At 32.6% G+C, this 23,974-nt stretch overlaps 1 protein-coding gene across 1 annotated transcript; it reads left to right on the top strand.

Annotated features, from left to right (window-relative positions):
- The first annotated feature begins 402 nt into the window (after window positions 1-402).
- Window positions 403-19,586, top strand: LOC108910565 (histidine decarboxylase). The gene is made up of 12 exons (XM_018715209.1): window positions 403-430; window positions 3,053-3,339; window positions 3,938-4,057; window positions 4,412-4,690; window positions 12,133-12,362; window positions 12,472-12,542; window positions 12,595-12,614; window positions 13,966-14,064; window positions 16,489-16,819; window positions 17,575-17,742; window positions 17,827-18,009; window positions 19,363-19,586. The coding sequence occupies exons 1-12, from the start codon at window positions 403-405 to the stop codon at window positions 19,545-19,547; spliced, it is 2,001 nt and encodes a 666-aa protein (XP_018570725.1). The 3' UTR covers window positions 19,548-19,586.
- The last annotated feature ends 4,388 nt before the right edge of the window (window positions 19,587-23,974 follow it).

Below are 23,974 nucleotides of genomic sequence, written 5' to 3'. Positions count from 1 at the left end.
TGCTTAATTAAAAAAATATACAAAAATTACAAAAAAGGCAGTGCCGTACATCTTTTTTGTCAAAAAATATTCGTTAAGGTACCGCTCGGGACGCCACTGGACTTAATAAATTTAATCAAGTTAGGGTTAAATTAGCCCCTTAACGCTACAAGTAACACTGCCAAATTACAACAAAATTGGGTAAAGGATGTTTAAGATATTTACGAAATAGCAATTTTGTTTACAAAAGTTTAACATCTCTTATCTTGAAAACGAAGCATCTGCGGACCAATGTTTATATGGACTTTTTGTCTTAAAATCACCCAAATAATCGTATGTTGAATTGTACATACTTAATTAACACCCTGTATATACAAAATATGTATTTCTTATTATTGAAAGTTTCTACCTCTTGTTTTAGGTATGGATGGCAAAGAATTTAGATTGAAAGGTAAAACTAATTTAGCATATTTTTATTATAAAGGGTGTACCAAAATTTACGCAAGAAGTAATTTTAATAGATATAACATTTTTAATTAAAAATTGTATTTTTTTGTTGATTCATAAAATATACAGTATAGGAAGAGCATATCGGCCAATTTTGATTACCAAAACGGGAAATTACACGACCCGGAAATGATTCATGCAGTAATTGAATAGTTTCTCGGGTTGTATGGCATGTGGCACTGTCTTGTTGAAACAGCATGTCCACATCCATATACAGGGTGTCCTGAAATTCATGCAACAAAATTTGGTCACAGATTCTTAAAACAAATTTAGGGGACCCGTATTTTTTATTTTTGCCAAGTGGCCCCCCCTTTCGGAATTACAGCCCCCTGAAGTCTGCTCCTAAGAATAATCTTTTTTTTTATATCTCAGAACCCTGTTGTACCAGAATCACTAAATTTGGTACACAGGGGTTTTATTACATGTGGAATGTGATGGTGCCATGTTTTTTGGCCAGGAACCCCCTTAGGACAATTTTTCATGGACCCCCTTTTCTTTGGAGCCAAAAAAATTTGGTAGCATATTTAAATTTCTTAAAAATTATCAGTCCACTAGAAAGGCATTAAATTTAGAAACCTTTTGTCTCTTTATACTTTTTTCGGAAAACGCAATGTTTTCGAGAAAAATGTCCAAATGTGATCGAATGCATATCGTGATTCTCCATTTTCCTCAAAAACATTGCATTTTACGAAACAAATATCGAGTGACAAAAAAGTTTCTAAATTCAATGGCTTTCTAGCTAACTAATAATTTAAAAAAAAATCAAATTTGCGACCAAATTTTTCTGGTTCCAAAGACAAGGGGGGCCCACGAAAAAGTGTCTTAAGGGGGTTTCTCGCCAAAAAGCGTAGCATTGTGAGATTCCACATGTCATAAAACCCCTGTGTACCAAATTTAGTGATTCTCGTACAATATGGTTTTGAGATATAAAAAAGACTTCTTTGGGACAAATTTCAGGGGGCTGTAACTCCGAAAGAGGTGGTCAGTTGGCAAAAAGAAAAAATATGGGTCCCCTAAATTTCTCTTAAGAATCTATGACCAAATTTTGTTGCATGAATTTCGGGACACCCTGTATTGCAAATTGGGTAAAAAAAACTGTTGAACGACGGCCAGAGTGTTTATTGATCCAGTCTCCCTGAATTTTTCAATTAATCCCTTCATTGTTGATTGAGTTAAATCACTATTCCGACCAAATTTTGTACGAAAATTACGAACTGTAGCTGCCAAACTTTCATTATTTTTAAAATATTGCTCAACAATGCAAACGAGTTGTTCTTTCGTATAGCATTATATTTTTTATAACTATCAGCTATCATGCTGTCTTTCTTTTTTTTTTCATTAGCCACACTTTACTGCAAATATAGTGCAAAAATTCAAATCTTGCCTGAATTTTGGGAGGCTCGAAGTTGTAAATATTATGTTTGCTGTAAGATTATTATCTATTTAAGTGAAATTTGTTCCTTTATTATGCATAAGGTTGTTTCATTATAATTTTAGAGATAAATGAAGAACTAGCATTAAATGATCCAAAAGAATACACAATAATATGAAAAAAATTATAATAAAAAGAAATTAATTTACAGACCTTAGAACTAAACAAAATTTTAAAGGCTGCTATAAAACCGTCATTTAAATGTCTACGTAAAATTTTTATTATCGGTTCAATGTGTTGCTTCTCTATAAATCCACTAGAGAAAGTAAATTCTTGTAAAATCAGTCTATATTGGAAACAATTTGAACGTTTGTGTCAGATCCAATTCCTTTTATAGCTTAATAAACCAAAGTTGCATGTGCTATTGGAAAATTCGTATTGCTTAAACCGACGTTTATGTGTCTTATTTGAGATTCATTCAAATATATATTTTCAATGTGAACGTCGGAAATGTAATGGATTCCTTTAACTGTTAGGTGCTGTACATACAACGATTGCATAGTAACAGTGAATATCTTGGCACATAGCTTAAATATTCTGTTCGTGCTCTTAGTATGGGTGAACTTTTAGAAGTTGGTGTTGTTTATTTCGGTAAACTTTTGGGGTGCTTTAAGTTAAGCTCTTCATAACGAAAAAATAAAAGTGACCATGTGTTTTATAGGAAGCTATTCATCAAATTATGGAATTATGTTGACATTGTTGACAATACAAAAGATTTCTTCTATCCCGATTTATTTGATAACCTTAATGATCCTGATGATTCTGATAATGAATTATTTTAATTAAGATGAATGGCATATAAACTAAATTTAAGTAAATTAATTTAATATTACCCATTGTTAAGAGAAGAGGGTCGTAATAAGGAATTAAGACCAGAAATTTGCATTTGAGACTAATTTTCCAATTTTTCTAGTCAAACTAGTCAATTGCTTTTACTGATTATTTTTTAAATTTTCAGTATATTATTAATATTAATGATTGTCGCTTTTATTTTAATATTGACTTTCTTCCTCAGTTCCTCATAAAATTAATATCTTGAATTATGTATATCTAGTTTTAATACGTTTTGGACCAGGCAGTTTTTGTTAAAACTTCAGTGTAGATGTTGCATAAATTCAATATAATCTTCTTCAGGAAAAGAAGTGGTCGATTACATTGTAGACTACCTAGAAAATATACGAGACAGACGAGTATTCCCTGACAAAAAACCAGGATTCATCAAAGACCAGATTCCAGATTCCGCTCCCATAGAAGGCGAAAAATGGTGCGACATTTTCAAAGATATGGAGTCTGTCATTATGCCAGGAGTGACACATTGGCAAAGTCCTCATATGCACGCTTACTTTCCAGCCCTGAACAGCTACCCCTCCATGTTAGGTGAAATGTTAACCAACGCTATCAATTGTTTAGGATTTACTTGGGTAAGTCTATTACAAGTTATCTAAGCAAAAAAATTTTTATAAAATGGAACATGTCCTTACTAATGTAAAGTGTAACAGTGACGTTGCACGAAAGTTTCAGCTTCTCATTTTTCTCATCATATATTTTTTTAAACAATGCGTTCACTATTACAAATCCAAACATTATATCGCTAACAGCGCTGCATGGGTGGAAATAAGTACAATTTAAAGTTTTTCACAAATTCATACTTAGTGCTTATCGAATGAAGTCAGAAGTATTTGCTGCTGACTAGCTTCTAATATATTAGTTTTAGATTTTTACTCGAAAAAACTCAAGAAGCATAAGAACTTTCATTAGACATCTACTTTCCAAATGAGTAAATGAGGATTCTCTGTAACGTCAAACTAACTATTTTTGACAGTTAAAACCAACCTCAATTCTCTGAATTTATACGCCATTGGTCAGTTCTTGCTCAAATTTTGTACATGTAGCTAAGTACTATGATAGACAACTGCATTTAACAGTTTTGCAATTTATGCATAGCAATTACACCCTAAGTAAATATTTCCATAAATGGATATTATATGAACAATTTTTTAAATTCTATTTTATTTCTAGGCTTCTAGTCCAGCATGTACGGAGTTAGAAATGGTTGTGATGAATTGGTTAGGGAAAATGATTGGTCTTCCAGAAGAATTTCTTCATAGAAAAGGAGGAAGTGGTGGGGGAGTTATACAGGTAAATTGTTAGGTTTAAACAACAATGTTTATAGCTACATATATATTTTGCGAAAATATTATCCTACACTTTTATTAAAAATATTATCAGACTATAAACAGATTTATCTTGGAAAACAAACATATTTGCCACTTTTTGACAATGTTGATAAAAGTTCAAATTTATTAAGACGTCTTTTGCCACAGATTTTTCCTTGTTGGGAAAAGTATTCGCCTATTTTAAATACAGAACTTCTATATTTTGTCTCGTGAAAAAACCTAATTATGTTTACACAATTTAAAGGATTAGACTCTCTAATGATGGAAAAATAAAAATTTTTGGTCTAAAATATCATTTATTTATTTCCTGCTATAGACAACTGCAAGCGAGTGTACTCTCATAAGTCTGCTCGCCGGAAGATACGTAGCTATCAAAATGTACACAGATTTATTTCCCGAGGCTACTAAACATGAGATCAATGGAAAATTAGTAGCGTATTGTTCCGACCAGGCCCATTCCAGCGTAGAAAAAGCGGCTCTTATAGGTTTAGTCACACTTAAGTACATCGAGACCGATGACAATTTGTCGATGAGAGGCCAGAAGTTGCTGGAAGCAGTGAAAGAAGATAGAGACAACGGACTAATCCCTTTCTGGGTAAGTATCTGAACTCTTTCAAATGCATTTTTCAAATTATGTTTTGATTATGTATATATAAATTCTTTTTTACCTGGCTGCAGTGGCGGCTCGTGACATTGAGAATAGGTGTAGCATATTCATTAAGAAAAAAAAGCGCCGCTGGCGAATATTTTCAAATTTTCAAGGTCAAACGGCTTTAAATGAATCTGAACATTTTTAGTTGCATTTGCAATATTACCGAAAAACTGACGTTCGTGAGAAGGATTTTCATTTAGATTTTATAAAAAATGGAAATATTAATTCGGCTTGTGGACTTCTGCGAACATTAACGCACACCGTACATGTATGTTTCAAAGAAGCTTTGTGGTTACGACTACCTTGCATGACGTTCCCAAAATTGTTAAATCCCTTTTTATTCCACACGCCCGACTTTGCACCCACAATTGATCATGCCATACAGAAATTTTTTTTTTAAATGTATAAACTCGGAATACCATTCGTTCCGAAACTTTCGAACCTACACGTTGTCATTTGACTTCCCCTTTTTTCCATATCGAGAGAATTTAAAAAATCCTTTTTGTCCTCAATTTTCCATCTGGAAAATGGTGTTTCCAATAAAATACATACTGGTTCATACATAGGAAACATTTCTGTAATTATTATACAAAACAAATATTAACAAAGAACCGTTATAATCGTGTGCTGTTAAACTGTTAAAGGTAGGCGGTGGGCGATGCTGCTTCAATTTCTGCGTCACTCGTTTCCCCACGCCGTAGTTTAATCACGTATTGACCGCCTCGTTGCCATGACAACCGCTGTAAACAACGCTACGAAGAGAAGCAGAATACAGACTGATTTCAATATGCGTCACTTGCGTATATTATACGTTGTATGGTCGCGAGTTGATGTTGCAACGAAGGCAATGTTGTTTTTTAAAAGGCGTTCACCGCGCAACTATTCTGTTTATTTCTGCGTGTTAAACAAACAAACACAATACATTTTCAATATAGAATTATTGACAAACCTATTAATTTTTATGAAAATCCAGTGGCGCAGTTTTTCTGAGGGTTTTAATGACAAAGCTGCCCTGAATATCCGCCACTGGTTGACAGATTTATATATAAATATACCGAATGATTACCTTTAATTAGTTACATCATTTCCCCAAGTTTCGTCAATCTACGTCAAACAACTTCAGAGATAATTGAAAAAATGTGATATTTTTCAAAAACATTAACGCTCTCTATCTTTGAAACCAGTAACTTTAGGACCCTGGGTTATTAAGGCCTTTGGGCCTAAGATGGCCCAAGAAATCACCCCCTTAATTTATGACATAGATTTAGGATACACTCTGCATATGAACGGTCATATTAAGATGTGTTGGAAAACAAATACAATATATAAAACCGGCTGGAAATTTTATCACTTTTGGACTATGAAATCCTACAAAATGACTTTTTTCGTTAAACTTATAGTTTACATTTTAATAATGCAACTATATAAAATTGAGAAAATAACCAATATTTTTTAAGAAATAATAAACTACCTCCTAAAATTGGAGTATTCTGAACAATCCAAAAATCAACAATCGCAATGACGCCTTCTTATCTAGAATAAATTCCTTGGCCACTCGCTATAATTTTTCTGTGACAGTGAGTAAAACGTTGTCGAGAGAAAGGATTACTGTTATGTATTAGTGGTGCTGTTTCTTCACAAATAACTAATTGGAAGAATCTTCTTAAAATGATAGGGAAGTTAAGCCGCAAACCCCAATGGGCTAATTAGTCCGGACTGTTGATTTGTGCCGTACTCGATAGCTCCTTATTGCAGGAATTGTGGGAATGAGAGTTTTAGTTAACCGAAACAAATACGTCTGGTCAATTAAAGATTAGACTATTGTCGTGAAACAATGTTTGCTTTTCTTTGATTAATTATATTTACAGCAGCTATTTATTTATGTCTACTTCACAAAATGAGCTGGGCGTTGCGTTGGTTTCCGCATTATTTGTAACACAATTTTTTTGTTATACTTTGAAATAATGCCAATAATTTTTCAGAAAAAAGTTCACAAGAGGAAAAATAGTGCATTTATTCATAATTTGAACACTATTTGGTCATTTCAACAAGACAGATATGTGTTTTGGATTAATACAGTATAATAGAATATATTTTATTTTTTATTTATTATTAGATAATTGCTTACGCTTATCAAAGAATACTTTCTTTAGCTTCGTTAAATTCTAAATCCTTTGAAAGAAATTTAGGAACATTTTTAGACTTTGTTAAATTATATTAATCACTTGAAATAAAGAGATAATTAAAAGAAGTCTTTTTGTTCCACATAGATATCATCAACCGTTTTCGAGAAAAAATGTATTTAATATTTTAAGGCAACTTTACAAATAGTTAAAATTTATGAGTTTTGAATTACGAGGTGTGTTCAGGCAATAACCGACCTTTATTTTTTTAACTTTATTATTAATTTTATACATTATTGGTCCTTGCCTTCTTCAATGTACACACTTTTCCCAGTGATATTTTCATTTCGCGAAGCAGTTTCATTTGAAATGGCCTTTACTCTGTGACAAATTTGCTTTGAAGTCATCAATAGCCTGAAAACGGCATCTTTCAGCACTGATTTTAATATCGGAAATAAGAAAAAATCGCAAGGAGCCAGGTCTGACAAGTATGGAGGGTGAGAGAGGACAGTAATCTGATTTTTGGCACAAAACTGACGAATTGACAATTGAGTGTGCGGGCGCATTGTTATGGTCCAAGAACCATGAATTGTCTCGCTACAACCCTAGTCTCTCTCTGCGGATTTATAACCGTTGTAAAACGCCTTGATTGACACACGGTTCACTGTTTCACCTTAAGGCAAGAATTCAAAATGCACAATTGCATTAAAGTGAGTGAGTGCTTTCATGGAGAGTGGAGATTTGTTGCAATCCATTGTGATTATTGAACTTTTCTCTTAATGTCGTAGCCGTAAACCCAGCTTCCGTCTCCCGTTATGATCATTTGAATGAATGTCAATTGTCATCGGATTGTTCAAGGAGTTGCCGTCAAATGTCCACACGATTTTCTTTCTGTTGTTCATTCATCAAATGGGGAACAAATTTTGCTGCAACAATCGAGATGCTAACCTTTTTTGCAATTTCTCTGACAGTCAATCGGCGATTTGCACGCACCATATCTTTGACTTTCTGAACATGTGTCGTCAGTTGAAGTCGAAGGTCTTCCTGGTCGAGGATCATCTTTAATTGACTGACATCCACTTTTAAATCGCGAAAATCATTCGTAACATTGCGTACGACCGAGAGCATCATCTCCGTAAACTTGTTCCAAAAGTTGAAAGTTTTGCCCCGTTTCACGCAAAATTTTACGTTGCTTCGTTGTTCCAGAAAATCGCACATTTGAAAAATCGTCACACTTATATGCGTTGCACTCAAATTACAATATCATGAAAACTAAATGAGATATAAACAGCCCAAGAACATGTTAGTCACAGGGGAGGTTATGTGCAACGCAATGCTGCCAACTGCATATTTATTTACTTATTTATTTATTTATTCATTTATTTAAAATATACATCCAACAGACGATGCCCAACAATAACAGGATATGTTAAGTCTAGTAATAAAATATAAAAAAAGTTAAAAGAGAGAAAAATTAACTATGATAAAATAGAGAAAAAAAATAAAAATAGTACACTTACAAAAAACACAAATACAGGGTGTTCTCAAAGTTGAGTCATTTATTTTAACAGCTGGTAGAACTCATAAAAAGAAATTAACATACCAAAAATCGTTTATACAAAAATGGTCAAATAAAGCAGTTACTAACAATTATCTAAAAAAAATTTAAATTTAAAAACTTTCTAATACAAACCTGATTTATTGTCATTTTCGACCACTCCGTTGTAAAAACATAAATTGTTTGTTTACTACTGATACTGAGTATGTTTTTTTCTTGTAGTTGCACTGTTTTGAGTACGCTTTTCAATTTGACAGTGCTAAATAATTCGTACAGTAGTGCGTGATATTATTTTTGATTTGTGGGTGTTTTATGCAATAAAAATGGCACATATTTATGAAAACAATGAACTAGTGGACATAATATTAACTTATACGGAGTATCAACAAAATGTAACCGCAGCATGTCGCTTGTACGCGGAAAGGTTTCCTTTACAAAATCATCCGGCTGCGTGGATGTTCGTAAAATTAGTTATAAGACTCCGTGACACAGGATATTTAAAGGAACAACGAGGAGGTCACGCTGGAAGACCTCCTCCACGCGAAAATGGAGATCGAGGAAGAAATTTTAGAAATTGTCGAAAACGACCCAACAACGAGCCATGTTAGTAAATAAACAATTTATCTTCCACCGTAACCTCCTCGCTGCTCCTTTAAATACACTGTATCGCGGAGTCTTATAACTAAATTTACAAACATCCATGAAGTCGGATGATTTCGTAAAGGAAACCTTTCCGAGTACAAGCGACATGCTGCGGCTGCATTTTGTGCTGACACACCCTGTAAGTTAATATTATGTCCACTAGTTCATTGTGTTCATAAACATGTGCCATTTTTATTGCACAAAACACACACACAAATCAAAAACAATATCACGCACTATTGTACGAATTATTCAGCACTGTCAAATCGAAAAACGTAATCAAAACTGTGCAACTACAAAAAAAAAGACATACCCAGTACCAGTATTAAACAAACAATTTATGTTTTTACAACGGAGCGGTCGAAAATGACAATAAATCAGGTTTGTATTATAGTTGAGAACACCCTGTATAAAGAACAAAATAAAAAGGCAACAAACTGTAAAAGACATATATGATTACATAACAAGCATTTTTTATATCATTAGCCAAACAACAAAAAAGATCGACATTATTTTCTATCTCACTGTACTTGGAAACAATTTGATACAATGGTGATGCTACTAGGATGTTACTACGTGTTGTGGGTAAATTAAAAACATTATTACTTCTAGCTGATAGTCGTGGTACTTTGATATTAATATTACTTAAAACGTCTGGACAGTCCAAAATGTTATGTAGAACTTTATACAAAAACATTACTTGAAAAGCAGATCTTTTTTTAGCAAGGACATGAATATTGAAAAGCTCAAGTAATAGATCATGCGGAAAACCCTGAGGGGGATATGTACCATCCAATAAGTACATAGCTGATTTCATAAACCTGTGCTGTATGTACTCTTTCCAATTGCAATTTGATTAGCATAAATTGGGTTCCAGACTATTGATACATATTCTAATTTAGAACGAATAAAGGTGGTGTAGAGCAATCATAGTGTAGAAATACTTATAAAGCCTTTGGAATTCCTTATTATCAACCCCATATTCTTGAAAGCAGATGACGCAATAATAATATGACTAAATAACTCTAAAAAGTTCGGTTATTTTCTGATAAGACCTCGTACACCGAAGCGAAGCAAGATTTGAGGAAAAAAGAAAACATGTTCTATACAATTGTAAACATTAATATCTGCTAAGGTATCCTTAATTACTTCGTTTAATTTGTAAAAACTGTGAAATTTAAAATTAATGATATAACGGAATTGAAAAGTAATTGAAAAATATTAAATTTAAATGTTATCCAGTTGTAACAAAAGAACAGTTTTCAAAGATTGTTCACGACATTTGTTTAGGTTTTTGTAAAACTACAAATAAAAAGTTATATGTACAATTTCTTAATTAACAGTTTTTTAGTTTAATTAATTTTTTTTGGCATTGTTATAATTTTACGTGTTTAATATTTGAAAAGAATCACCTGACAAAAAAGTTATGGTAAAATAGTAACTACAAATGAAGCCATGTGAATCCGTTAATATGAGCTTTAGAAAAAGTGTCATAAGGTCTTAATACCTTTATACAGGGTAAATTTAAAGCACAAATACTACTGAATAATCTTGAGACCCGAATGTCAAAAGTCTAAAATTCCTCTCTTACATTTATTACTAATAATGCTTTATCTACAAATTACAAGAGTTTGAAAAGTATTACTGGCAAATTGGCTAAATAAAGGTAATGATCGACGAGTTTGTATGCGATTATAACAACCAGTGGTGGAGATTTTGCAAGAAACCGTCATTAAAAATATCGGAATTTTAACGGCACTCACTATTTTGGAAATTCGTCAAACTCATCTGATCCACAATTGTATTTTAGAGAAAAGGGCCAACTTAGTTTTTTTGAATGGAAACCCATACTTTCAACCCCGGATTCGGAAAAAGCGAAAAATTCTATGTTCAGATGATGTGTGGGGTCCATTTGACCCTCTCAAGGTCACGTACCTAGGTACCAAGGTATTTTCCCCGATTTATTTGTAGGTCATGTACAATTGTCCGCATTTTCCGAATTCAAAATTAAGAATGAGCGTTCCTAAGTAAAGTTCAAAATAAGGGTTTCCATTTAAAAAAAACTAAGCTGACCTTGAAATGACCTCGAAATTACCTTGAAAATAACTTTCAAGGTCACAGACAATGTCACGACAATATGTTCCTCTTGGAGACCATTAACATTCATCTGATCCATTTTTCACATAACCATGTACTTTGAATTTTAGAAGGGGTTGTCGAAATACAATTTTGAATAAAATCCACATCCCAAGTTTCGTTAATCTACGTCAACCATCTTTTGAGACATTTGTGTATTTGTGAGTTTCTTCAAAAACTTAAATACTCTGCAAACTTCAGCTCAATTAATCATATTTTAGGTCATTTAAGGTTATCTGTTAACGTTTACGCTCCTTCATTTAAATACACCTTTTATTTATGCGTGGAATCATCCCTACAATTTTCTGCTTATAATATCTGGACACTACTGGACACTGCACATATACAAGGTCAAATATCTCCAATACATGTTACGAGGAGGAAAACTGAATAAAAACCAACTATGCATACAATTGAAAAAAGAACAGACTTTGAAAATATACCTGGTGGGATAATAATTAAACAAACAATTTATCGGAAAATTCTCCGTTTCAGAGATATATGGTGTTGAAGTGAAAACATTTAAACCCATTTTCAGGGAAACTAAGTAAACCATTTTTTTTGATAATTTGACATGAAGATGCGAAACTCCAACATTAAGTACAATTTCATTTAAATACAAAAAAAAACAGTAGTGCGAAACTTTATTTTCAAGATTCCTTTACAAAAAAAAGGATTAATGATTTTTTGACATAAAAGGTATATTTGTTACATATCGACAAAATACGTGGTTGTTCAGTAAAATAGATTTTAATTTTCTATTGCAGTAGTCAGTTGCGTATGATAACTTTTTATGTTGGCTTTCAAATTACACAGCTTTTAATATTTGCCCTTGTAGAAAGGGGGTACATGTTAAGAAAATTGTGCAGGTTATAGTTTCTAATATTTAATGCAACCCCTCCAATATTATCGAATATTATATGCAGGTTTGCGCTACTTTGGGAACCACCGGATCTTGTTCATTTGACAACCTAGAAGAAATCACAGAAATCTGCTACAACGAGTTTCTCTGGTGCCATGTGGACGCAGCCTATGCTGGAAGCGCCTTCATTTGTCCCGAGTTCAGGAGTTGGTTGAAGGGCATTCACAAGGCAGATTCCATTGCCTTCAACCCTTCCAAATGGCTCATGGTCCACTTTGATTGCACTGCAATGTGGTGAGTAAATATGTTTGCGTTCCCTTATACCGAAATTGCAAACCAAAAAGGACAACAATATAAGGTGTTGTGTAAAGAATAAAAAATGTACCAAGAAAAAATATTTTAGGGTTAGGAATAGCGCTGCTCTTCATGGAGCCTTCAACGTGAACCCTCTTTATCTAACTCATGAGTATTCTGGTGAGAAGATTATTTGATTTTATCGAAATATAAATAACTAATACAATTTTAGGTCTAGCTATTGATTATATGGTAAGAATACAATATACCTACCCATTTTATTTATTTTATTGTACAATTAAAAGGGTATTTCAAAAAAATATAACGAATTGATAATATTTGAAACCAACAGAGAGGTATTTTGTTTCTTTCCATCCTGTGGGTCGGACTCCTGAAGCACTGTGGTGTATATTAGGTCTATTAGGCTTTCCACTATTTGTTTTTTCAGTAAACAGATTTGTGCTTTATACAAAGTTCATAACTTTGCTAGCCGATATTTCCCTTAATTCAGTTGTATTTAGGAAAGATTAACAAAGACAACTGGATCTCACACTTCAAGATGTGCAAAGCGGACTGTTCTCATTTCCAGTCTTCCAACCACTCATAATTTCATGTTGTTGCTTCCTCATTTTTTACCATGCTACGATTTTTTCGGATCTATTGTTCTCTGTTGAATCTCTGTGAAGGAGCATTCAACGTGCCCTTTGCTCGAGCCTGTCCTGGTCAAGACTCCCCGTATTCACATTATTCTTCTTGCACTCAGATTCCCAAAGTGCTTTATGGTACTGTAAGGAGTATCAAATGCAATCAAATAAAGAGTATTATCATTATTATGAAGTGCGACCTTACAATTATTGTTTCTTTCTAGCTTCTTTTTCCATCACATCATCACATCAAAGTGGTGCCAGACTTATTAAGACTTCCCAAGGCAACTATTGAGAAATCCATACCAGACACCTTCTACAATTACAAAAGTTGTATTGTAAATTTTCCGATGGAAGGTTCTAAGATGAGGAAGAACTTAATTTGGATACCTATTGAAAGAAAAGCAAAACCATGATTAGTATCCAATAACCATACTTTTGGAAAAAGTATTAAAGTCAACAGTATGCAACTGTTGAAGAGAAGTTTCATAAAGCATTATTTTTCTTCGTGAAAACATACATCCTCACAGAGCTATGCAACTTCTGCTCTATTTGCGGACTGATATTTAAGATGTTCTAGTGTTATTCATGCAGCCTTAATATTGCCTCTTTTAATTATGTTTTTAGATCTGTAAAAAGCGTTATGGGGAACAAAGATTTAAGAATCACGACGAGATTAAAGAAGCAGTACATTGTTTGTCGAATATATAACCAAAAGCATTTCTTTGTAATTTATTAAAATAGTACAACGATGTGAATAGTATATTGCAAAAGATTGTGATTACTGATTACCTTTTGAAATACTCTTGTACCTACCTAAAATTAAATTCAAATGCTACATTTACCATTTGTTGGATATATTCACGATAACTTTTTTTATCACCATTTATGATTTGTATTCTTCATTTCTCCATAAAGTTGAGCGTAATATAAATAATTAATTACAAACTTATTTACAGCATTGGCAAATCCCTTTAAGCAAGAGGTTTCGCTCTTTGAAATTGTGGTTTGTCATAAGGAATTATGGAATCACTGGTCTACAGGAGCACATCAGGAAGGTATAATTACTGATGAAAAAATTACTTAATATCTCAAAACTATTCGAATAAAAGTAGCAGCGAGATTGGACATCAAATATATTGCAATTTATTATAGTTACGATTTTTGCTAACTAGGTCTTTTTGAATCACTAATGTCCGAATTGTGACCAAGTTAACAAAAAAAACTAAAGCAATTTTGTAAAAGGTTTTGACTTATAACAAAAGACCGGTTGCTGTTTGGTAATACGACTCAACATTTTTTTTAATCCAGGAAAAATACGAACATGTGTAAGCAAATAAATTTAATTTTTTACTTAGTATTTAGAAGATTTAGAGATATATTATTTAAAATCCTTTTCTCTTTTCTCTTATTAAACAAGATGTTTTCTGGTCATACAAAAATCACCATTGCTCTAGTGCTTTATCAAGAGAACTGTTCTATTCGTGTGACAAAAACAAATCTAAAATTAATATGGAGAATGTGTGAAATTATATTTAAATGAAAATCATGAACATCATGTCCTAAAAATACTTAAAATAACTAAATTTAACTATGTTTTCAATTAAAAAATTTGTATCTGTGTTAATAGTCGTGGCTTGAAAAAAACTTCAATTGAGTCATATGTGCAACCTTATGAACTGCTTAGCGTAGTGGATCTAATAGATGATCCGCAAACCTCTTGTCTTGTTAATATTCATCTAAATACATGGAACACTATTTTAATTAGAAAATCGAAACTTGACTGACTTTTTAACACTACACTGAAAGAAATGCGTTTTATTCTTTATTAGAATTCTATATACCATTATAAGACCATTGTATACTATATGTGACAGTTAAACAGGTGAATACTGGATATAAAACGCGTATTGCTAGCACAGTTGTATAGTGACTATAAACCTTATTCTTTATTAAATTATTGTATAACTAGTATACAACGTTTTTTATACCCTTTACGAAATAATAGCAATAACTGTTATTAAAGTGTTCCATATCGTTATTAGAACATCTAGTACTGGTTATAAGTTTTATAATAATAAATGTATTAAACTGTTGTATACTCTGTATGAGTTAAAAACATGTCATTAAGTTTTCAGAAATTTTATTGGATAACTGTAATTACAAGCTAAGGTTCTAATGTAAACATACATAAAACATACTTTTAAGCATTAAAAATGATGACAAATCGCTCCCAAAACTGTCCAGTTTATTTTCTTAGCAACGATGCACCCGTATTTTCTTGTATTACATGAGAATTTGCACTATAACTCTTCCACCTTAAGAATGAAGCATCCCCAGAAAGGTTGAGCTTCTTTCCATATAATTTTATTTCCTCTGGTTGATTGACTTTATACCCATGCTCTTCTTTGTCACCGTTAACCTTCTGTTCCTCCATCTTATGTAAAACTTAACATCAGCGATTTCTAATAGGACCTACAAAATAATAATTTTTAAGATTTAGACAAGATTTACATTTGAAAAAACAAAACAATTACAAGCCATAAAACAGTTAGATACTTACATAATAATTTTCCATTTCACACAACGCGATATGATCATGTATCCCACAAAACATGTGCATATACTGTCCATTTTCATCAAACTAGACGTGTGTAAGTCGATGCACAGCGGACTGTCGGAAATTTTACGATTGTTGTATTTTCTCTTCTTGAGTAAAGATAATAAAGACGTTGTGGTTTTGTGTGTTTATTTTGACAATGATTGAACATGTATGGACAATAAAAGTGGACTGTATAAGATAGTTGAGTACCGTTCTGCTTCATGCATAGCATGCTACTGAAATCTTAGAAGGGATGAGCTCGTGCGGCGAACCCTAAATCAGCGGCTGGAATAGCCAGGTTTCTTATTGAGTCGGCGCACTTCGCTCTCGGGTCTGACATATGATTATTATTACAAGACTATGAATATAACTTAACAACGATCATAACCGATTATGCACCGAGAGGTGACGATCACTTAACCATTATAAGATGCGTTTTACACGTTAAAAACGGAAACATATTCAGTATAAGAACGAATAATTCTGTTAATACAATTGTTATATACAAATTCGGATACTGGTCTTTATACAACAAATCTTCCCTACTATACAATTGGAACATAAAGTCTATAACACCTAATAAGGTATAAGTAATTCATTATAACCTTTATTTCATAGATGCATAAGGTGTATTAAGCACCTTCCAGTTAAACTGATTGAATAATGAGTATGGAGATGATTGCTCTTTTTTAATAAAAGTTGTATATTGGTTATAAAAGTTTTAATATGCGCTATATACACATTATTCCAGATAAACAGTTTAATAAGCCCATTTACTTCAGTGTATTTGCTACCTCACATACATTGTTCTGTGTCCCATTTATTTTAAGGCATTATGTACCGACCGGAATTTTGTTTTAAAGTTATTTTTTATTTTTAGGGAGTATACCTAGCGGAAAAATTCGAATCACTCATCAGGAGAGATCACCGCTTTGAGATATCCGCTAAGAGATACCTGGGCCTTGTAGTATTTCGCTTAGTAGGAGACAATGTTATTACGGAAACTCTTTTCAAGAAGTTGAATTCTAGAGGAAGGATCCACTGCGTTCCTGCTAGCCTGAAGGGCAAATACGTCATACGCTTCACTGTCACTTCTCCAAGAACCACGCTGGATGACATCGTTACAGACTGGAAGGAAATAGTCAGGGTTACAGATGAACTACAACATGAACGGGATCAACTATATTCTAGAGTTAAAGTGCCATTGGGAGGTAATACTTTGTTTCTAGTAGAGCTAGTAAAATTTTTTCAGCAATAAAATCATAATTTCAAAATTCTGATTAATAATAATAGATTCTTTTTGCTTAGCATTACTTCAGTTGATACTGAATATTGTTGATTACTGAATGTTTTAAATTTATTGTGTCTCAGTGATTTGAAATTATAATTTAAATAAGTGAATCATAGAAGCTTAATTAGTAGACTGTATATCGTAAACATATGGAGCTAATGCATCATCCTTTTCCACTGCGACCATTCTTGATTTTAGACTTCTTTATCCTTTAATATTATAATTAGGCCTCGGAGCTAATGGACCCTTCACATAGTTAAAAAGTTTTCGGTTTTTCTTTTGCAGATATTTCCTGAGTCTGCAATATCTTGTTAGCAGTCCTACTGCTATCCTTACTGATATTAACTTTGCAACATAATGTCCACCGTCAACTCTTCGACGGTCCTTTTAAGAATATTTTAGCTTTACTCTCTCCAGAGGTTTGTTGTTACTATTTTTGGGCTCCTGCATGAAGGTCTTAATAACACACGTACAGGAATCTAGCGGACTTCTGTAGGGCTATAAATGATTCTGCTCTGGCTAACTCGTTCTTTTTTCTTATCAAGGCATTTAGACATGGTTGATTGTCCTAAGCAAAGCTTGCATGTTCCGTTAGTATCAGTAGTAATATTTACCTATTAAATATGAAAAATTAAAAAACTTATTAATGATTATATTATTACTAAATATTTTTAGAAACTAGAGAAAAGAACGAGAACTTTGGATCAAGTCTTTTGCTCTCCAACTCACCTATGTCGCCAAAAATTGTCAATGGTTCATTTGCTGCTATTTACGATCAAGGAGATGTGCTTGCTGACTTTTACAGGACCATAAAACTAAGAAAAGATGCTCAAGATAGTCCAGGTTGGTGTAGGCGTATTTGCTTAATTGAATAATAAATGTGTTAATGTAAATTCCTATTTTGCTAATAGTTTTAATATATTGTAGCAATGCGCCGAAGAATTAGAGGTATCTTAATGTCTGGAAAACAGTTTTCTCTCGATTCTAGACTGGACTTGTTTCACGGAATCGAGCCTGTTTCTGTTATTCGAACTGGTAACGATAAAAGTCACAATTTGCCAGTTCTTGAAGACTCTAATGAAAATGAGGATAAAAGTAGTTCCCCTTCAGGTAAATCTTTGATATTGACCCTTATGCATAAAAACTAGTAAAGGCCTCTGCGCGGATTTTGTATTGCATATGATAAAAGTAAAAACTTCAAGTCTCATGCAAAACATACCATATTTGTTTAAACTTACAACTAAATATTTGTTACATTTGTTAAATTTAAATGGTTTTTATGTAATTCTGTATTCTACAGATAGAAGTAGGTCGAAATACGTCGGCGAGAGGTCCCTCTCGCAGACGTATTTCGAATTTTTTGTGAACACAAACATTTAGATGGGATAGAATATTTTGTCCGGCATAAAGTTGAAAATTGTGCTCTAAATGTTCAAATAATAATATTTTACAACCCCCTAGACGTGCAACCAAAGAAAAATTAAGGTGGTTTTGAGTTGCATGCCTTGACTGGGGAAACCGTGGATACATCAAACAAACTTTTAATTTTTCGGTAATGAAATAAATATTTTATTCGGAGTTGATCCTGAAGTACTTTGGTACAATCCTCGGTTTCGACCCATTTAGACATAAAAACAACACAGAATGGGATGAGAGCGAGTGCGAGCGCGAGCGGAGTGCTCTGCCAATCGCCCGTACCGGTATTATGACGTCAGGCAATGGTTGTTCAATGTTTTTCCGCGCTCTGTTTTCATTAATTTATTTCACACATTTCTCGTTGAAAGAAAAAAATTATTTTTGGCATACTAACTAATTAAAGGGTAAACTTTTAATATGCAAAAAAAATCTACTGAATGGGCCTATTGTTACTGAAATTGTCTGTGACGTTATTAGTTGATTTAGTATTTTGTAGACAGTATGATATTAAATAACAAAACAGCTAAGGAGTAGCTAGTTGAAAATGAGTTAGAATATAATCATAATGACGACGAAAACAATGATGATAGAAAATATTAGGTATACATTTATTTTGAGCATGTTTTATATTCAGTGGATCTTTTTATATATGACTGAGTTTAGACGAATGAATTTTAAAATAAAAAAATATATTAAAAAATAGCAGCAAAAATAATAAAAATTTCAAAATTAAATTATAACAATAATGATACTGTCACTGTAAAGTTTTGAGACGTCTACTTAATCAAACTTATATGTATATAAATTAAAATGTTCCGTGTTTCACTACGTTCTATCAAAAGATTATGCATATGAAATTTTACTTAATATCTACGGATTTTTATGCACATGGCAAAATTATTTGAGAACTTGATGTATAAATAAAAACTTTAGTGTCAGCATCAGACGATTAGCAAATGTCAGTCTATATCTAGTAACTGAGCAATTATTTGAGATCAAACAATATGTACATTCTATTTAATAACTGATTTTTTTAATTGCTTTTAGAGAATAACCAGGACTTCCATAGTCCAAGTGAGGATATCTTGGATACTCCACAGCGCCACACTCGCTCTAAGTCTATGGACCACGAAATTAATTCGACTACAATCAAAAACTGCATCGAGGTGAAACCGATCTGCTCCAAATGTGGTCATAGCGTAAACGGCCATCAGTCTAGAAATGAAAATTAGAAATTACCATGTATAATTAATAACTGTATAACAATTAGTGTGAATAATTAGTAGGTATGAAAATAAATTTGAAGCTAAAGTTAGTTTTATAGCTTGCTTTTATAACGTTTTTTTTTTAAATTAATTTTATTATTAATATTATTTCTAAAAAAATACGTTTTGTTTTCATTTATTTATTATGAACATTATTAGTGATTTTAGACGATAGATTAGATGAAGTAGAATAGATAAAAAAAGTGTCTGACAAACTTACATTCATCAGAAAAAATATACAAATATCTAAGCTAACATTATAAGAATATATTTGAAAGATCTTAATAGGTAACAGCACAGGGAAATTAGCATTCGACCTCGTTAAAATTCCCTCCAAGCTAAATTATTGCAAAAGTTCTTTGAGGTGTCCTAAACTCAAATCCCCAAAAATTACAAAAATCACAGCTTGGCTATCCAAGATACTGAAGATGAAAGTTATTTGCAAATATTTCGTATCCTATGCATCGCACATCCATAAGGATGAAAGTTGTAGAGAATTTAAATATCTACAAAATTGATCTCTTGCATTTTTTCCCGAAACTTCACCCTTTTCGAGATATTCTAGGTCAAAATTTCAAAAACAAGGTTTTTCGCGAATATCTCGCGCCCATGACATTGGACAGCGATAAAGTTAATATAAGTTGTAGATAATTCAATTGTCTACAAAACTGGTCTCTTCCCAAAACTCGCCTTTTTCGTGATATTCAAGATCAACGTTCCAAAGAATACAGTTTTAGTGAATATGCAATTGGCGCAAGATATTCGCGAAAAACCTTGTTTGACATTGAATGTCTCGAAAAGGACGAGGTTTTGAGAAAAATGGCAAGGAACCAATCTTTTAGATAATCACCTAAATTCTCTCATGTTATGTTTATGGATGTCTGATGCATGGAACGTGAAGTATTTGCAAAAATTCAATTTAGAATTTTGTCGAGCTTTTCTTCTTTTTCGTCTAATTTCCTTGGGCTATAAAGTAAATCGATAGGTATAGCTGAATAATTCTTGTAAATATTAATCCATGTAGTTTTAAGTATCAAATAATCTTCGAATGTTAAGTAGTTGCTTTCACTTTTAGATTGTGGAAGTGATTTTCACTGTTATATGGGCCAGCGCTTTACAATAAGGAGATGTTACAAATATTAGAGGTATATGATTTATAATTTATTACTTTGTAATTTATTGAAATTCTAAAAGAATGCATGAAAGCAAGCAAATTACATTATGTAATGTAGATAAAAATGAAAATAAATTTTGTATAGGTACTGCTGTGTAATGCAATAATTCATTGGTCAATGATCATATTGGAAGGGTAAAAGATGATGAGTTTATTTATGTTCAGGGTTATTGATTGTAAATGTCATTCCCTTTTAAATTTGTTGGATTTTAGAAAATAATTAAAGTTGTAGTTGTCTTAGATATTTCTGATAACATTAGTCCTTATAAAGGGTTTCCTACAAAATGATAATTTCCTTTAATCACTAAGAGACACTCGGCCGAGGTGGCATCTCTTCATTATATAATTTGAAAAATATGCTCAATATTTGTTAGCAGCATAGAGAAAAGTATTTTCCTGTTGAAAGACCTCTTTGCTTTTTATAGTAAATCAAAATGGAAATTGTTAAAGTGAAAATATAAATAATTGTTCAGCAAAAGTTTATATTTTTTAAAATCTGCATATGCCTCAATAACAATTTTCGTCTATTTCAGAGAGATGTGTACATGCATATTTTTACACTCTTATTAAAATAAGATTACGTTTCATTAATTTTTTAATTATTCTTTATTGTTCATTATTAGTTTGAACAGATCTAAATTTGAACATATACAATGGAAGATTTCCACTTTGCACTCTAGTACATGTTTCACATTTTTAAAGTTACAATAACAACATTATAAATAATACCAATATAGTTATCGGGATACTGTGTTAATAAGTAAAAGAACAGATTTACCACATAATAGATTATTTTTTGTCACTTGTTATAAATAACATAAAACTAGTCTACCTTTTATCCTGATATGATTTTTAAAAACAATAATAAAACATACTCACTCATAATATTATAGAAACTCAAATGTAGGAATTTTTAGTTTTTTGTAAATTCTTATGTATGACAATTAAATATTGTACAAAACACAAAATCTATAGTGCTTACAATTTTCTATTCGCGTAAAAAGTAGAGGTATAAATAAATCTATTCATTACTCATCCATTTGAGACGGGTCGGGTGGTTTTATAATTAAAAGAACTGTCAGTTCTCTTCTCCAGCTATAGGGTTGGCCCTAGCTCAGCAGATATAGGAGTGGGTTGATATCAGTTAAAACTATTATAAAGGCGCCATCCGTTTTACAACCCGATGGTCAGTATCCAGGAAAGCTGGAGAGGAGCCACTGATGTTAATACCTTAAATGTGGTTACAAAAGAAACGGGAAAAAGGTACCAATAAGAGCTCCAATAATATATACACCATTAAAACGACAACTGTAATCTATTAACTTTCAGAGTGTAACATATTTGATGTACAATCAGTTGACGATTGACAATAAGGTTGTAGAGCGTTAGATATTCGCCTAGTTGTATCTTTGTTGTACAATCTAAATATTAGTATGTGAAGACAAAATAATGCCTAAGCAGGGTAGAATGAGGAAATAAATATAAGTATAACTATAACCCTCCCCAATAGCGCTATGGTTCGGTGTGCAGGTACAAGCTTAGAATAATAAATTGCAAAGTAAAATAGGCAACAGGTATATCTTCACATAGTTTTTATAATGTTGACGTTGTTGAATACTTTAAAGAAATATCTAGTCTCTACTTAAATTGTGGGTACTATTCAGTCCTAGCAAAAAAAATACAAAAAGGTTTATAACTACTACTTAAGTCTCAATCAAAACAACAATGAAAGTCTAAGCAAACTTGGAAAATAAGGCAAATATGCACTACTAATTAATACGTTAACTAGTAAATCATTCAATAGTAAGCAAAGCAGGAATACTACACAAGTACAAATACTACATAAGGTAAAACCAATAATTTTGTCTAAATAACCTTTATATGCGGGTGAGTAATACCTAATAATAAAATAAAGTAACTAATAATTAACGACTACCAACTGTCAGGTAAGTACTACGGTAGATAAATTTAAAACAAAATTAAATGAGCTAATAAATAATTATTACAGTAGCAAACTAAAATAATAAAATCGCGGAAAACAAAGAGCAAATGGGGCGAGAGCTAGTAAAGTGAAGTTATGACGCAATAAGTGGGTTTAATTGAGTAGTACTACGAAGCGGCATGCAAACTTAAAATTATGCTTATCTGGTTTGTGCAGCACTAGCGGCAGGTTGCATTGATGGTGTTACTTAACGCAGCAGATAAGGACCATGCAGGAACCTGTGGGAGCCTCTACCAGAGCATCTATCGAAGCAGCCACGGGGAAGAAATCTTACACAAGTGGTAGGCCCTCGAAACCAGAAAAAACTGTCGGAGGCTAGTCAGTAACTAGGGCAAGTCTCCCTCTAAAACGGAATCCACATTGGCAGGTATTTATATTGGTCAAATTGAAATCAAAGGATTATAAGAATTCTGGAGACAAAATGCACAGTCACAAAAAAAAAGCCTAAAAAGATAAATGCGTCTAAGTAGGTGCTGTAGAAATATAGCGTTAAAAAAAATAAGGCAAAACCTTACCTTGGTTGTAGGGCGGTCTCGTGGAAAAAAATGTACGTGTTTTACGTCTTAAGTCTAATGGGCAGAAATCCAACCACCGGGTTGATACTGGAACTACCAGAATTTATAAATCTCATCAAAATGTGCACACAGAAGCAGCTAAATACACACACAATTTGTGATAATTTTATCGTGCCTAGAGCACACGCTGCAGAATACTTAAAACGACGTTCTCCTCGCCCAAGCGCTAACACGAATCGGCCACGGAAAGGTTTAGCAGAAAAGAGTCGCAAGAAAAGACCGATTGCCGGTAAACCGCGTTTAATTCGAAATCAATAAAACCTATTGTTTTAATATTTTTCGTATATTTACGCGAATAAGCCTTTAATTAATTAAAAATTTAATCTAATGTTAGCAACAGCCGTAGTTGAAATATTCGAATTCTTTTTTTTTAATTCATCAGCTAACGATAAATCTCTGAATTCAATTAATGAGAGAAGAAAAGAGAAAACCAAAAAAATAAGCCCGCAACAGCACCCCCCTTTCCTGGAAAAAGTTTACAACGTAAACTTTTAGTGATCGGTAAATATAAGTTACTCGTCATCATCAACACGGTTGTCGCTATCGTCATCAGGTGCATGGAGACTAGATAAGGAGCACGAACTCATACGGGAAAATTGACAAAATTTGTCCAAGAAATGGCAGAAGTTGGGGTGGCGCTAGT

The sequence above is a fragment of the Anoplophora glabripennis genome, unplaced genomic scaffold, assembly GCF_000390285.2.
Source record: "Anoplophora glabripennis isolate ALB-LARVAE unplaced genomic scaffold, Agla_2.0 scaffold562, whole genome shotgun sequence".
NCBI lineage: Eukaryota > Metazoa > Arthropoda > Insecta > Coleoptera > Cerambycidae > Anoplophora > Anoplophora glabripennis.
This window is presented reverse-complemented; position numbering and strand designations above follow the sequence as displayed.

Bases quoted from the DNA above. Each gene is read 5' to 3' on its own strand.
- LOC108910565 (XM_018715209.1), top strand. From the start codon at position 403: ATGGATGGCAAAGAATTTAGATTGAAAG. The intron at 4,691-12,132 runs GTAAGTATCTGA...TATTATATGCAG, and splicing joins ACGGACTAATCCCTTTCTGG to GTTTGCGCTACTTTGGGAAC. The intron at 12,363-12,471 runs GTGAGTAAATAT...AAAATATTTTAG, and splicing joins TTTGATTGCACTGCAATGTG to GGTTAGGAATAGCGCTGCTC.